The sequence below is a fragment of the Galeopterus variegatus genome, unplaced genomic scaffold (assembly GCF_000696425.1).
Source record: "Galeopterus variegatus unplaced genomic scaffold, G_variegatus-3.0.2 Scaffold92, whole genome shotgun sequence".
Taxonomy (NCBI): domain Eukaryota; kingdom Metazoa; phylum Chordata; class Mammalia; order Dermoptera; family Cynocephalidae; genus Galeopterus; species Galeopterus variegatus.
Window position 1 is genome coordinate 1,062,376 of NW_007726203.1, and position 14,943 is coordinate 1,077,318.

The 14,943-nt window shown below is 43.4% G+C and overlaps 1 protein-coding gene across 1 annotated transcript in view; it reads left to right on the forward strand.

The window, feature by feature from the left end:
• Positions 1–4,036: 4,036 nt before the first annotated feature.
• LOC103598100 (ATP-binding cassette sub-family A member 3-like) overlaps positions 4,037–14,943 on the forward strand; it is a gene marked incomplete at its 3' end in the record, with an annotated part of 76,704 nt that continues 65,797 nt past the window's right edge. The window contains exons 1-4 of the mRNA XM_008582038.1: positions 4,037–4,090; positions 4,470–4,731; positions 10,116–10,243; positions 11,427–11,589. Coding sequence (XP_008580260.1) covers positions 4,037–4,090; positions 4,470–4,731; positions 10,116–10,243; positions 11,427–11,589 — 607 coding nt within the window. The remainder of the gene's footprint in view (positions 4,091–4,469; positions 4,732–10,115; positions 10,244–11,426; positions 11,590–14,943) is intronic.

Consider the following 14,943-nt stretch of genomic DNA (forward strand, 5'->3'; position numbering starts at 1 on the left):
TTATTTTGAAAGAAAACTCATTGGTGCTAGAAAAGTTTTATGGAGCTGGCAAGCTCTGATTGGTGAGCGACGGTGGTAGGTAAAATTAGTCTTAGAGTCATGGCAGGTCATTTCAGCAGCTACTAGGTAAAGCTAGTCTTAGGGTTATAGTAGGCCATCTCAGCAGCTGAGCTTGTAGGAAATTCTTGGAGCTGGTGCTATGTGCCCCGAATGCTTTTTTCTCCTGGATCCTCAATTCTGATGTAGTTTGGGTATGACAAAAATGAACCCCCCCCCCTTTTTTTTTTGATGGCTGGCTGGGGAGGGGATCTGAACCCTTGACCTTGGTGTTAAGTATGACCCAATTTTTATAACCAACTTTCACACAAATTTCTAAATAAACATTCTTTTGAGGCTGGCCACTTAGCCCAGTTGGTTAGAGCATTGTGCTGATAACACGAAGGTCCAGGGTTTGACCCCTCTACCCGCCAGCCACCAAAAAACCAAAAAAAATGTAGATAAATAAATAAGGAGCATCCCATCTATATTATAAATTTTAAAAGATGCTTAGTATGAAAATCTCCTTCTACTTATTTTTTCCTGTCCAATTCCACTGAATGGTAACTGTGGTTGGAGAAAACCATGTATTCTCATTGTTTTTGGTTTCTAATTTTTTTTGTCCATGTTGGGCCAGTAATGAATCACAATACTTCCTCATCTAGATGGTGAGGGTTAAGGTTGGCAATTTCACAACACCAGTGCTTAAAGAATTAAATGTTGAGTGTTCAGGTAGATGGATATCATTCCCAGTTCTTCAGTCTTTCCTTACATTAAATTTTACATCCACGCCCTTTGCCATGTGGCTTTGCAGTGCCTTCCACTACAGTAGTCAGTTTATTTCCTTGTCACATTGGTACTGGGCTCAGCTGCGTGATTTTCTCTGGCCAGTGGAATGGTTAGCAGGTGTCGTGTGAGTACAAGTTTTAAACATATTTGTGTGGTTAGCCTTGGCCTCTTGCTGTCAGAACAACAGCTAGTGGCTGGTCCAAGGGGGAAAGAGGAGACACATGGAGCAGACCTACATTAGTGTTCTTAGGCTATCATAGCAAAATACCACAGACTGCATGTCTTTAACAACAGAAATTTCTGGAGGCTAGAAGTATGCCATCAAGGTGCGAGCGGGTCTGGTTTCTTCTGAGGCCTCTCTACGTGCCTTGCAGATGGCCACCTTCTTGCTGGGTCCTCACATGGTATTTTTTCTGTGCTCACACATCCCTGGTGTCTCTGTGTGTCCAAATTTCCTCTTCTTATAAGGACACCAGTCAGATTGGATTAGAGCCCACCCTAACAGCCTCATTTTAACTTAATCACCTCTTTATAGGTTCTATCTCCAAATACAGTCACTGTTTTAGTCCGTTTTGTGTTGCTATAACAGAAATACCCGAGACTGGGTAATTTATAAAGGAAAGAGGTTTATTTGGCTTATGATTCTGGGACAGCTGCATCTGGCGTGGGCCTCAGGCTCCTTCTACTAATGGCGGAAAGTGGCAGCAGCCCACGGGTACAAGCAGATCACATGGCGAGAGGAAGCAAGAGAGAGAGAGAGAGAAAGGAGGTGCCAGTGTCTTTTTAAGCAACGAGCTCTCACGGGAACTAATAGAGTGAGAACTCACTCATTAATACCCCCCTCCCCCAGGGAGAGCATTAATCCATTCATGAGGGATCCGCCCCCATGACTCAATCAGTTTCCAACACTGCCACATTGGAGATCAAATTTCCACATGAGTTTTGGCGGGGACAACACATCCAAACTCTATCAGTCACATTCTCAGGTACTGGGGGTGAGAGCTTCAACATAGGAATTTGGGGGGCACACAGGAGTTGGGGGCTGGTAGCAACTAAACAAAATGCTTGAATTCACTGAAATTTACTAGCCTCTTTCTTCATCAAGCATTCTCCTAGATGCTTCAAGTGTTTAATTAGACTCCAGATATCCAAAATAGTTGTTTCGGACAGTTTATGCAACCTCAATAGGTGTTTCAGTGAAGGGACCGATTTCCGAAACTTCATACTCCACCATCTTTTGTAATGTTACTCTGCATTCACTACTGAAGATGCTGTTCACAAAATTCACATGTTCATGAGAAAGAGACCGTGTCCCTGTCTTTAAGGAAGTAGCATTGTAGAAAGTACATAAGAGACAACAGATATAACACAGCCAAGAATGAGGACTTTCTAGGAATTATAGTCATATTTCCCCCATATTTATGAGTTCTGTTTCTTTAATTTCCAATGTACAAGGTCAGGGGTGCTTTCGCCTGAGGAAATATGTACACATTTTTCTTTCCCCACTGGAAAGATGGTTTCTGGAATGAAAATCTCATTTTTATTATGAGAGTAGTATCTAAAAATTAAAGTATATATTACACTTGGGAAACAGATCGAAAAGAGAAGAAAATTTCTGCCATCCAAAGTATTTTTCCTTCCTCACAGTCATTTCTGCTCCAACTATATTCCTACAAAGACTGCATACCTTTTAATTTATGTATTTTTGTATATATGTATGTATGTGTTTATTCATTCATTCAAAATTATGAGTATCATGAATATTTGCCATGTGCTGGCTCTGCTCTTGTATCTGAGGATTCAGTGGTTAAAAAAAAAAGATGAAAAAATCTCTGCCTTCATGGAACATACATTCTAGAAGGAAAGTCAAATTAAGTAAGTAAATGAACAGCATGTTAAATAGTTTATAAGTGCTAAGAAGAAAACTAAACATGGAAAGTTGATATGAAATGTTGAGATTTGGTGTAGGATGGTCAAGAAAGGCCTCACTGAGAAAGTGACTTATAAATAAAGGTCTGAAGGAAGTTGGGGAGCTAGACATGTTGGTCCATGAGGGAAGTGTGTGATTGGCAGGGAAACACAAGTTTTTTTTTTTTTTTTTGTCTTTTTTGTGACCGGCCGCACCGTGCTCAGCCAGTGAGCGCAGCGCACCGGTCATCCCTATATAGGATCCGAACCCGCGGCGGGGGCGGGACCGCTGCTGCGCTCCCAGTGCTGCACTCTCCCGAGTGTGCCATGGCCTCGGCCCGAAACACAAGGTTTGAGGCAGAAGTGTGTTTGGTGTGTTCTAGGAATAGCAGCTAGGCCTGTTGCCCAGGAGCAGGGAGAAGGAGGGGGAACAAAGTAGAAGATGAGATGAAATGAGATGAGAGAGCCAACAGGAACTACAGCCCACAGAACTTTGTAGGTCATTGTAGGACTGGGCTTTTGCTCAGAGCGAGATGGGAACCATTAGAGAGTTTTGAGCAGAGCAGTGGGAAAGATCTGACTTAAGCAGGGTCACTCTTGTTCCTGCGTGGAAAGTGGATTACAAGCAGCAAGGGAAGATGCAGTGACATGACTGCAGAAGTTATTGCAGAAATCCAGGTAAGGGATGATAAATATAGGGGTGGTAAAAGGGGTTAAATTCTGGCTATATTTTGAAGGTAGAGCCATTAGGATTTGCTGCTGGATTGAAGCTGTGAAAGAGAGAAAAGTGAAGAATAATCCTGTATAACTCAAAGGATGGAACTGACATTAACTGAGGTGTGGAAGACCGTAGGACAATCTGTTTTAAGAGGAATATGAATAGCCGAAGTTTGAGATGACACACGGAGATGTCAAGCAAGCAATTGGATATTTGGGTCTATAGTAAGAGGCAAGGTCCAGGCTGGAGATATAAATTTAGAAATCATTTGCCTATAGATGATTTCAAACCCAAGAGCTGAGTGAGATCACCCAAGGAGTGGGTGTCACTGGAAGAGAGGAGTCCATAGACTGAGCCCTCGAGCATTTAATATTTAGAGGTTGGGGAGAGAAAGAAGAATCAGCAAAAAAACTGAGGAGGAACTGCTAGGAAGGTAGGAGGAGAAGTCCAGCATAAGGTTCTGAAAGCTCAAGAGAGGAGAGTTTTTCAAGGATGGAAGAGGAACTCTTAACATTTTTGTATTATGCATAACATTTCCCCATCTCTTTCCTGACTAGAGGTGAGCCCTACTCATCAGATAGAAAAATGGCAGTGTTCAGGAAGTTAATACTTCTTCTCTGGAAGAATTTCATCTTAAAGGTAGGTACAGTTATCTGTAGGGAAAATAAGTCCTTGGAGGGACTGAATGTTTAAGTTAAATTGGTTTCTAATAATGTGTTTAAAAAAATTAAGAATTTTACTTGTAAAGGGGTCCTTTTCTGCAAACGAGTCATGTAGTAATTCTATTAACCCTAATTATTAAAGATGACATCATTGTTACTGATTCTAGCCATTGGTGTTACAGAAAAGCTAAAAGGAGAAGTTTCTAGCTAATTCTCATTCTGTTTTTTCTTTTTCATGTGTTGTGCAGGGAGGCTGGAAAAAATGAAAGCATTCTTAATGGAAGAACATTCACCACATAGCGACTTATGCTTTTGTTCTGTTTTAGGTTAATGCATAGCTTTTGTTTTTATTTTAGAAGCGGAAGACTCTGGTAACAGTCCTTGACATTTTGATGCCGTTACTATTTTCTGCAATTGTATTGTATCTTCGTTTCAATAGTGTGCCAAGAAAAAGACCTTCTACTAACTACCATGCAGTTGATATCAGTTTGCTGCCAGACTTCTTCCATAATTTTCCTCTGAAAAATAAATTTCAACTAGTTTATATCCCTTCCAAAAGTGAAACTTTGAAGGCTATCACTGAAATGGTGGAACAAACCTTTGATGTTGAGTTTGAAGGTTAGACATAAAGATGGGGTAAGGATAGGGTGGGTGTTTTTATAAAGTATATTTTGAAGATTTTCCTGAGTATTCTTACAGTAGTGATTCCAAATCTGGGGTCTCCAAATTCTAAAGATACAGAGAGGTAGTATTTGGGGGGAAGTTGTCCTTGAGGTATTTTTATTATTTCAAACAACACACTGGAGACTTGTATATTTATGTCACAAGGCTTCAAGGCTAATTAAAATGTTAACTATTTGTTTTTAGCTCACTACTGTGACACCTGTTATCTCATATTAATCAGAAGGTCTGATTGGCAATTTTTTTTTTTTCCTGACTGGTAAGGGGATCGCAACCCTCGGCACGGTGTTGTCCGCACCACACTCAGCCAGTGAGTGCACTGGCCATCCCTATATAGGATCCGAACCCGTGGCCTCGGTGCTACCAGCGTCGCACTCTCCCAAGTGAGCCATGGGGCCAGCCCCTGATTGGCAATTATTATATGTCTCAGAATAATAAAAAATAGAAAGCATTCAGAGATTCTGAAATAGCCTTCTTAGTCTCTCTGCCTCTCCTCTGGTCCCATTCTAATCCAGACTCCACTTGGAGGCAGAAAGATCTTCGAAAGGTCAGTAGGCTTCGGCCATTCTTCTGCTGAAGCTCTCTCAATGGCTTTCCATTGCACTGGGAGTAAACTAGACTCTTCTCCAGGATCTGACCCTGCTTTTCTCTCCAGTCCACTCTCCCTTTTTCTCCCACACTCTGGTCACGTTGGTCCCCTTTTAGCTCATGGAACATGTGAAGCTCTCCTCCGTCAGGGCGTTTGCATGGCTATTCTTTTACAGAATGCTTTGCCCCCAGCTCTTCCTGTATGTTGCTCCCTCTTCTCCTTAAGGTTTCAGCTGAAATGAGCTTAGGAAGACAGCTCAGTAAGTTCTAGGCTTCTCATCTCTGCCTTATTCTCTCTCACAGAATCCTGTTTGGTACCTTCTTAGCATTTTTATAAATGTTTATTTACATATTCACTTTCTTTCTGTGTATTGTCTGCCTTTCTCCACTAGACTCCACCTCCACGAGGGCAGAGGGCCATGTCTGTTTTGTTCATCACTGTGCCTGTTACAGTGACTGGTACATAGTAGGTGTTCCATAAATACGAATATTTATTGAACAAATTAATTCAGTTAGGTGGATAAAACTTTTCAAAATGTGGAGCCGAAGGATTCTTTTCAAAGTTACTATAATTGCTGTCTGTGCTATTGTAAAAGTATTCTAATAATACATAGGGTATAATGTGGAAAGAAGGTTCCTCTCTCCTAGCTCTAGCACCACTCAGAGGGAACAATTCTTTTAAAGGCCCTCAGTGGTAAAAAGTGTGGGAAACGTTGTTTTGAAAGTTGTACTTTTTGATTGCCTAGTATCCTAAAATAAATATTCTAATTCAGTAACCTTATAAACATGATATTATGAAATTTTTTAAAAAACAAGAAGAAATCTCTGGGGAGCGGATGAGGTAGCGAAGACACAATTGGTCAAGAACGAGCCTTGTGAAATGGGGGGGAAATGGGTTTCAGGAGTAAGGGGCTATCAGGCAGCAGCAAGTAGCAAGGCCTTGAGGGAGTAAGTACTTCAGTCTGTGAAGGTCTGAAAGTCAGCAGGCCAGGCTAAAGTACGTGGAGAGAGTGGTGAGATGAGGTTTGGAAAGCTGTAGAAACCATGTGATTCAGGGCCTTGCAGTCTGAGTGGAAGTGCTTGGGTTTTCTTCTACATGCAAAGGGCAGCCCTTGAGGGGTTTTGAGAAGAGAAGTTATGCGATATAATGTGTTTTAAAAGAGATTTCTCTGGCTGTTCTCTGGAAGTGTGATTGGAAGGGGGCAGTATTTGCAGAAATTCAGGAGGAAGAAGATAATGATGGCTTGATCTAGAGAGATGTTGAATTCAAGATAAATTTTGTAGTTAGAAGTGATCAGTCACAAGACCTGCTGCTGCTTTTGGGTCTTTCTCCACCAGTACCTCCACCCTCTGGAGAAATATTTCCAACTGGGCCAGATTTTCCCCTCACTTTCAAATAAGCATCAGTCACCTCACTTTAAAAGAAAACATTTCCGGGCCGACCCCATGGCGCACTCGGGAGAGTGTGGGGCTGGGAGTGCAGCAACGCTCCTGCCGCGGGTTCGGATCCTATATAGGAATGGCCGGTGTGCTCACTGGCTGAGCACGGTGTGGACGACACCACACCAAGGGTTGCGATCCCCTTACCGGTCACGAAAAAGACAAAAAAAAAAAAAAAGACAAAGAAAAGAAAACATTTCCTGTTCTGTCTTCCTTTAAGATCCTTTCTCAGGCAATTTGTGTTTTTTCCTCTGATAAATGTCTTGAAAGTTCACTTCTATTTTATTACTTTCCACTAATTTCATAACTCACCATAATCTGTATTCTGCCCTCAGTACTATACTGATACCTGCTAGGAAAATGTCATTAGTGTCTTGCTGATTGCCAAATTTAGTGTTTTCTCTCCAGTTTTCATTCTGTGTGTCCTCATTGTAACTGGGATGCTTTTACCTACTTCCTCCTTGGAATTCTCTTCTTTGAATTTTTGGATAGTGTCATCTTCTATTACTGCCTTCCTGCCATCTCCATTTCAACCATCTTTGCTCATTTCTTGTCCTCTTAGCATCTCTCCACCTTCCTCTCCTTCCTCTCTCCTTATTACAAAAGTGATACATTAAACAACACCGTGCTTAAGGTAAAAAGTTAAAAGTTCCCATTCCAAAACTCACTTCCCAGAATAATTCTTTAACAGACTGGGATGTATTTTTCTGGAATTGAAAATTCAAAAAAAAAAAAAAAAAGGGCCGGCTCCATGGCGCACTCCAGTGAGTGCAGTGCTGGGAGCGCAGCAGCGCTTCCGCCACGGGTTTGGGTCCTATATAGGACTGGCCTGTGTGCTCACTGGCAGAGCATGGTGCGGGTGACACCAAGCCAAGGGTTGCGATCCCCTTACCGGTCACGGAAAAAAAAAAAAAAAAAAAAAAACCTTGAAATTTACAATAAATACAGACATTCTTTGCATTGAAAATTCCAAACAACATAAAAAGACTAAGAGTAAAAAGTAAATTTCCCTCCTCATGCCATCCTGTAAGCAAATCCTCTACCCTAGAAGTAACAACAAATAAGTTTTTTTTTTTTTTTTTCCTTTTTGTCTTTTTTCGTGTCCGGCTGGGACCGGCAACGGGATCGCAACCCTCGGTGCCGTGCCCGCACCTCGCTCAGCCAGCGAGCAGCCGGTCTGCATGTGGGATCCGAACCCTCGGCCGGAGCGCCGCCACGCTCCCAAGCAGCGCACTGTAGCAGTGCGCCACCAGGCCGGCCCAACAACAAATAAGTTTGATGATCCTTTCTAAACTGTGGTGGACATCTGCTTTGTTTCTTCTTCCCGCTTTTGATACACACAGCCTGTTTCTCCCTGCGGGACTGATCCCTCTCCCACTCTCAGCCTATGTATTTCTGGTGGTGTTGACTCCAGCCTGGGCTCAGGATGAACCATGTAACCTATGTCTAAGCCAGTTTGCACTTAGCAGTCCCCTTGCTACAGTGATCTGTCTAGGGAGGACATTTAGTAAGGGTCAATGAAAAACAGAAAGACTTTTCCTGGAAATTTTTGAGAAAGACATTATTGCTGTTCCATTTCTGGTAATACGGCAGACTAGGTTATTTGGATCAACCTTCTAGTTGAAAAACAAATGCTGAATAAAATATTAAAAATATGGTCTTGGAAGCATAAAAGAACTAAGTAGATGGTAAAGAACTGTCTAGACAAAAAAATCTAAGGTAAAAACATTTTCTTTTTTGATCCAAGGGATGGTTACTGGGTATTCATTTATAAACATGCATTAAACTGAGCATTTGTGGTTTGTGTACCTTCCTATGTGTGTGTTATTTTTCACAGTTTAACTGTGTGTGTGTGTGTGTGTCTATTTAAAAAGAAACCTAAATAAAGCTATGGAAAAAAAATAACAAAAATATACATACAGGAAAAAAGAAAATCCACTCATTATTTAATATCTTGGGGTACACCTGCCCTTTTTGTAAATATGTAAATAAACAAAAAGTAGGATCCTACCGTGTGAACTATTTTGTTGTCTGCCTTCTCTTTAGTATATCATGAATGTGTTTCTAGATTATTAGATAATTTCCTAAGTTAAAAAAATCAAGGTGAAGGAAAGAACCCAAAGAAGTTAGTGAAGGCCCTAAACTGTTTTTGATGAAACATACATCATACTATGGGAAACTGAACTGTAATTTTTATAGCCTTGTAAGGCACAGAGGGAAAGAAGAAAAAGTTAAGGCCTGTTTAAAGTGAGGTATCTAGGAGGAGACTACCTCCCCATAAGTCTGGGGCCCCAAATGCCTGGATCCTTAGTGTAAGGTTGAGCTGGAAGTAAACATGCCCCACTCCCATCCCTAAGGGACTGCAAGGACTATCTATTGCTTTGGAACTGAGCAGAGTAGGGAGGGGCCCAGCCCTGAGATTTGTAGCGTAAATTCATATCACCTTGTTGTCAAAAAAGAAAAAAGAAAAGTAAAAAGAATACTCCTCAAACTTTGAAGTAGGAATCAGACTGATGGGTGCAAATGTGAATCTTTTCTGGAGGAACATATCTGCATTCTGCATCTCAAAGAAGACCCACCGCAAATATATCAAGGTCATTGCACGAACACACTAGAAAACGAGCCACCAAGGGAGACAATAAGTGTTAACAAGAGACAGCAAAAACAGAAGTAGGAAGAGTTCAGATGATGGAATGATCAGTCTCACATTTAAAATCACTAACTTGGTTTGAAGAAATAAAAGACAACCTGAAAGTATTTATAGGTAGCATATCACTCTAAAGAGCCACCTAGCAGATTTGAGGGTGGGAGGAAAGAAGCAAATAGGACTTCTAGAAATGAAAAATAAAACAACATGTAAAACTCAGGTTAAAAACAAGGCTTGAAAAGGTGAAACTAAACTTAAACTTCCTATGAGAACAAAGCTCGTTTTTTAACAAAAAACAAACCATGAGGCTTGATCCAGGTCTCAAATTCTGTGATCTGGATTTAAATCCTCTCTCTTCCTTCCAAAGCATTACTTCTTTGATGTTCCAAGACAGTTGCTAGCAGCTCCTGGGACTACAGACTTCCCAGTTAAAGTTCTGAATTGAATAACAGGAGTCATGTCTCTTAACCTCTTGTCCTTAATCTCTGTCCTTTTATCTCTCTGCTCTTTGTTTACAGAATGAATGAGTGAATGGAGAATTAAGCTGGCAATTGGCAATCTTACCTCAGTCTTGGGGGGGGGGTGGTACTTGGGCGGCCTTTGCCTTCACACCAGCCACTCACTGATTGGATTTTTCGCTCTCTAGTTCTAGGCTATTCTTCAGTGCCTTTGTTTGAAAGTTACATAATTAAGGATCCCAAAGCTTTCTACATATTGACAGGAATTGTTTTTGACCATAGATTCAATGACAGCAATGAACCTTTGCCACTTGCGGTAAGAACATCTTTTCCATAGCAATCTCACTGCGCCACACCGCCTGCCCAAACACGAGTTCATTTAGCAGTCTCATCACCTGATCTGCCCCTCGGCTTTCCTCTGGGGCAACTTTGTCATCTTATTTCCAGAGGAAATAAGAGAGTGCGCCTGTGTTTCACATCTTACAACCTAGACTTTGAGGTCCCTTCCAGTTTTCAGATTATCTAGAAGAGAGGGATTGTTCTAAGCAAGCCTCTATCCTAAGAATACAGGATGGCCTGTGTTCAATTGCTTGATTACAGAAGGAGACTCCAGCACCAGGCTCCATAGACAAGAATCCTGGCTCTGCATCTCACTAGCTGTGTAACTTTGGGAAAGTTACTAACATTTCTGGGCCTCAGTGTCCTTACCGGTGTAGTGGGGTTAATATTAGCACTTGACTCATAGAGTTGCCGTGAGGATTAAATGAGATTATACCTGTGAAAGAGTGTTTAGAATAGAGCCTGGAACAGAGAAACTTTCCAGAGGGATTCACTATTTATTGCCATTATTATTATTAACCTCACAGACTTCAAATATGGTAGGTCTCCGTGTGAGTTTGTTTAAGGAACAGCAGTATATTAAACATGGGAATGTTCGGTTTCTGTTTTGGGATGAGAAACCACTGGTGTGGCTTTTGTGCTATACAGTCTATCTGTTGATTAATTGTTAGAACAATGAATATTGGTAGATGGAGAAAGACTTGTTAACAAAATAACCAATAAAATTTTCCAAGGACTTATTAAGGCCAGGCACATCCCCAGTCACATCCCCTATGAGGTAGGTAATATTAATATCATCCTCAATTTACTGATGAGGAAACTGAGGCATGAAGATTAAGTAACTTGCCCAAGGTGCTATGGCTATTCAATAGATTTTGGGTTTGGTCCCAGGTGGTCTGGCTCCAGAGCCCTCTCTCTGAATTGTTCTGCAGCACCCCCTTCTGGAAGGTGGTTCAGTCGCTCTTTGTCTATTTCCCAGGACAGTCCCAGGGATAATTTGTAGAGAATGTAGGGAAGACTCCTATTTCCAGGAGGGACATCTGCCGGGGTGGGCACCTTTCCTCCAGTCATGGCTGACATCAAGCACAGCTTTGCTCTGTCCTGTGCCTTTGCTGAGTTTCAGGATCTCATCACTGAATTTTTCTCTTTATTCTTCACAGGTTAGATATAGCTTGCGCTTCAGTCACATTCGGAGGAATTATTTACCGTTGAAGCACATATTTTTTGAAGATGACATACAAGGCTGGTGCACATCCTTTCTTTATCCCCCTAACCCAAGCCAAGGACCCCGGGAACTTCCACATGTCGATGGGGGAAACCCTGGTGAGGAAGCCCCAAGACCTGTGTGTTACCAGGAGCATGGCCGCTTTCATCCCGCGGCACATGTTTGTGATGCTATTTTGTTGTTTTTGCTGCTGAACACTTGCTAAACTAGCATTTCAGAAAAGGTTGCTGAGTTACCTTTAGAAATGTGGCATTCAGTAAAATGCTTACATTTTAGAGTAAATTAAAAAGAGTGGTTCTGCATTTGGTTGTTTGTAACTATATTGAATTGTTTGAAGGAAGGATGGAAGCATTTTACGGGAATAAAGAGCGAGAGTTCCTTCCCTGTGTTTCTGTATGTATTAACCCTTGTCTTTATAAAAACATATATTTGCCTTTTGCTCTCTACGTACTATCACTAAAGTAGCCTTGTCCTATAAGTTGTTGAAACTCCCATAAAATAACTACTCTACCTTTTCAGTAAAGTGATTTGTTTTCTGTCTAGGCCTTTGCCAGGCTGTCCTTGTCCTAGGGACAGGCTTGCCTCCTTTGCATGGCCCTCAGTCTCTATGTCTTAACTGTCTGGTATGTGTGCTGCACTCTAAAGTGGCTGACTTTTTAACTTTTTGTTAAAGTGCAACATACATATAGAAAATGTGCAAGTTGTAAGGGTACGGCTGTATGAATTTTCACACACTGAGCACATCTGTATAACCAGAACTCAGATGCAGAAACAACATCAGAGCAGCCAAGAAACCTCAATCTGCCCTCTCAGTCACTACCCTCTGGCTATTCTGTCTTCTAATAAGAAGTGATTTTGAAAAATAACTTATGCACCATGAAACCCTTTGGCAGGTGTTTGTACACACACCTCATTTAACTCTACCTTGCATGGAAAAGCTTCTCTTGGTTATCTAGAAATGTATTTAACTTTTAGATTTCCTCTAAGTTTAGCAATTGAAAAAAAAAATTGTGTCTCTATGTAATATTGGAACCCTCTCCTCCATTTCTGTTTGTGCCTGTAGGAAAAAATTACTTCTCATTTTGGAAACTTGCTTTATTTTTTGTTTTTCTTTCTTCCCACAATTTAAGAAAAATTTGCTATGGCATATTTTTTCCTACTATATTGGAAATATATATTGCTTGCTTCCTTCTTTGTTTCAGCATATCATTTCCAATTAGGTAAGTTCTGACCCTTCAGTATTCCAGAACCAGGACAGAGAGAGAAATATAAATGTCCACATCACAGAATGCCATTCCACAACTTTCTCCTCTTCCATTCTTGGCCTCCTGCTGAGACAGCTGTGTCTCCCTGGCTCTTGCTTTCCTCAGTCCCCGAGGACTGACTGGGCCTGTTTTCTGCTCACCAGTTACCACTCCCCATCTAGATTTGGGGGCTCCTCTGCCTTCTCCCCATCTCCGTATTCTTTGTGCCCCTCAAAGATAAAATACCAAGGACTGACTATTAGGAGTTGTGTGGGAATTTATCTTGATGCCATTGTAGCTTTCAAGACTACTCCCTGGAAAGCTATCCCAGGGGCCAGAGAACACAACATTCATATGTCCTGCTCTGTCTTCCACACTAGCCTTCCTGCTGATGGTGTGGTTAGAGGGTCAAAAGTCAGGGTGAAAAAGGGAGCTCAGCAGACACCAACGTGCACTTGTTCTGTGGGAAAGATGCCAGGTAGGGCTGCTCGGCTGCCTTGTAGCTCCTGAGTGGCCTGCTGAGCACCTGTGGGCTTTATCAGTGCTTCATGGGTGCAGGACATGCAGGGCCAGAGTGGCATCAAACAGGTGTCAGCATCAAAAAGGGGAATCCAAGATGGCAACGGGTCTGGAGCGGGGGCACCAGAAGACAGCGTGAGCCTGAGAAGTGTGCGCTGTGCTGCCAGAGTGCTATTTGCATTTCCAAGAGCAACAAAAAATGAATAAGTCTTTGATCAACTAATCTACAGCTATAAAAAAGCAACTACAGATTTGAGGTTTAGGGCCACCACAAAAGAAGATTCCTGAGAGCGCCCGAGCTGGGCCGCGGGACCGAGTGAGCAGCCCGAGGCGGAAGCGGCCAAAGACGGGGATGGCGACGACGCGGCAATGGAGAGGGAGCCACCCGGCCGACCCAGCTCTGTGAGTGACCCCCAGCCCGGCCCTGCTCGCGGGGCAGACGCCCGTCTGGCTTCCACCTGCCACACCAGGCCAGTCATCGGCCCCAGAGCTGCCTCCATTTTCTTGGGTGGGAGCGGAGCCAGTTGGCTCGGCCAGGCCTGCCCTCTTCACCCGGCTCGGCTCCTCACTGAGCCTTGCCACTAACTTGCCCCGGTGCAGGGCCTCCCGGGGCCTGCAGGCCGGCCTCCCATCCCACTCCCCCCGCAGTTCTCTGGCGGGGCTGGTGGCGTGGGGAGCCCCTGGCCAGCATCGGGAGGACAGGGAAGAGCGGGCCAGGCCAATTGTCATTCCACCGCACCCTGGGCTCCGGCCCCCGGTAAACTTCCTGTTACCGGGAGGCAGATACCATCTCTGCGGCCATAAGTTCGGAAAAACGCCTAACCGATTTCTGGTTAGGAAGAGTGTGGTTGGAGCACTCCCAAGCTTGCTTGAACCTGCCGGAGAGCTGACTGCGGGCAGGTGCCGGAGTCAGTCCGCGGCGGGGGGATTCAAAGAGGAACTGTGTGCTGCGGGCTCCTCCCCCAAGGAGCTCATGCCCTGGTGTGGGAGATAAGACAAGTACACAAATAACCGCAGTACCAGGAGGAAGGTGATAAGTACCGAGAAAGCCCTATTCAGTGCTACAAAGGCACCCAGAGCGACCGGTCCGCCTGCGCCTAGCAGAAACCTGAAAGTCTTCCTGGGCGGGGTGGTGCTGAGCAGGGGCTTGAAGACCCGGCTGATAGACGAGGGTTGCAGAAGACACACCCCAGCCCAATACAGTGAGCACAGAGCAGGGAGACGTCCGGATAGGGAGGCGGAGACTCAGCAGAAAACACACACCCTGTGAGGCCACCACTGCATGATCCAGCAGCCAGGGCCAGAGCGCACGGAACAGAGAGAAGTTCTGCACTGGAAGTGGAAGCTCAAAAGAGACCACACACCCTGTGGTACTGTCCCGTGATCCAGCAGCCCAGCAGAGTCCAAGATGACAAGAGAGATGGCTCCCCGGAGAGGCCCAAGACCCGAGGCAACCACACACACAAGACACTAGAGGCCAACTGAGCAGTCACGGAGGTAGCCATACCAAATTGACAAACACAGCCACACCTTAGTCAGTCAATAGGGTCAAACCTGTGCACTGTGAAACCCCCTGCCACAATGAATAAACATCAAAAAAAAGATACCAGAAATACAAAAAACCAAGAAAGTACACCGCCAAAAGTTAATAAACCTCAAGCTCTAGATTCTATAGAACAAGAAGCCCTT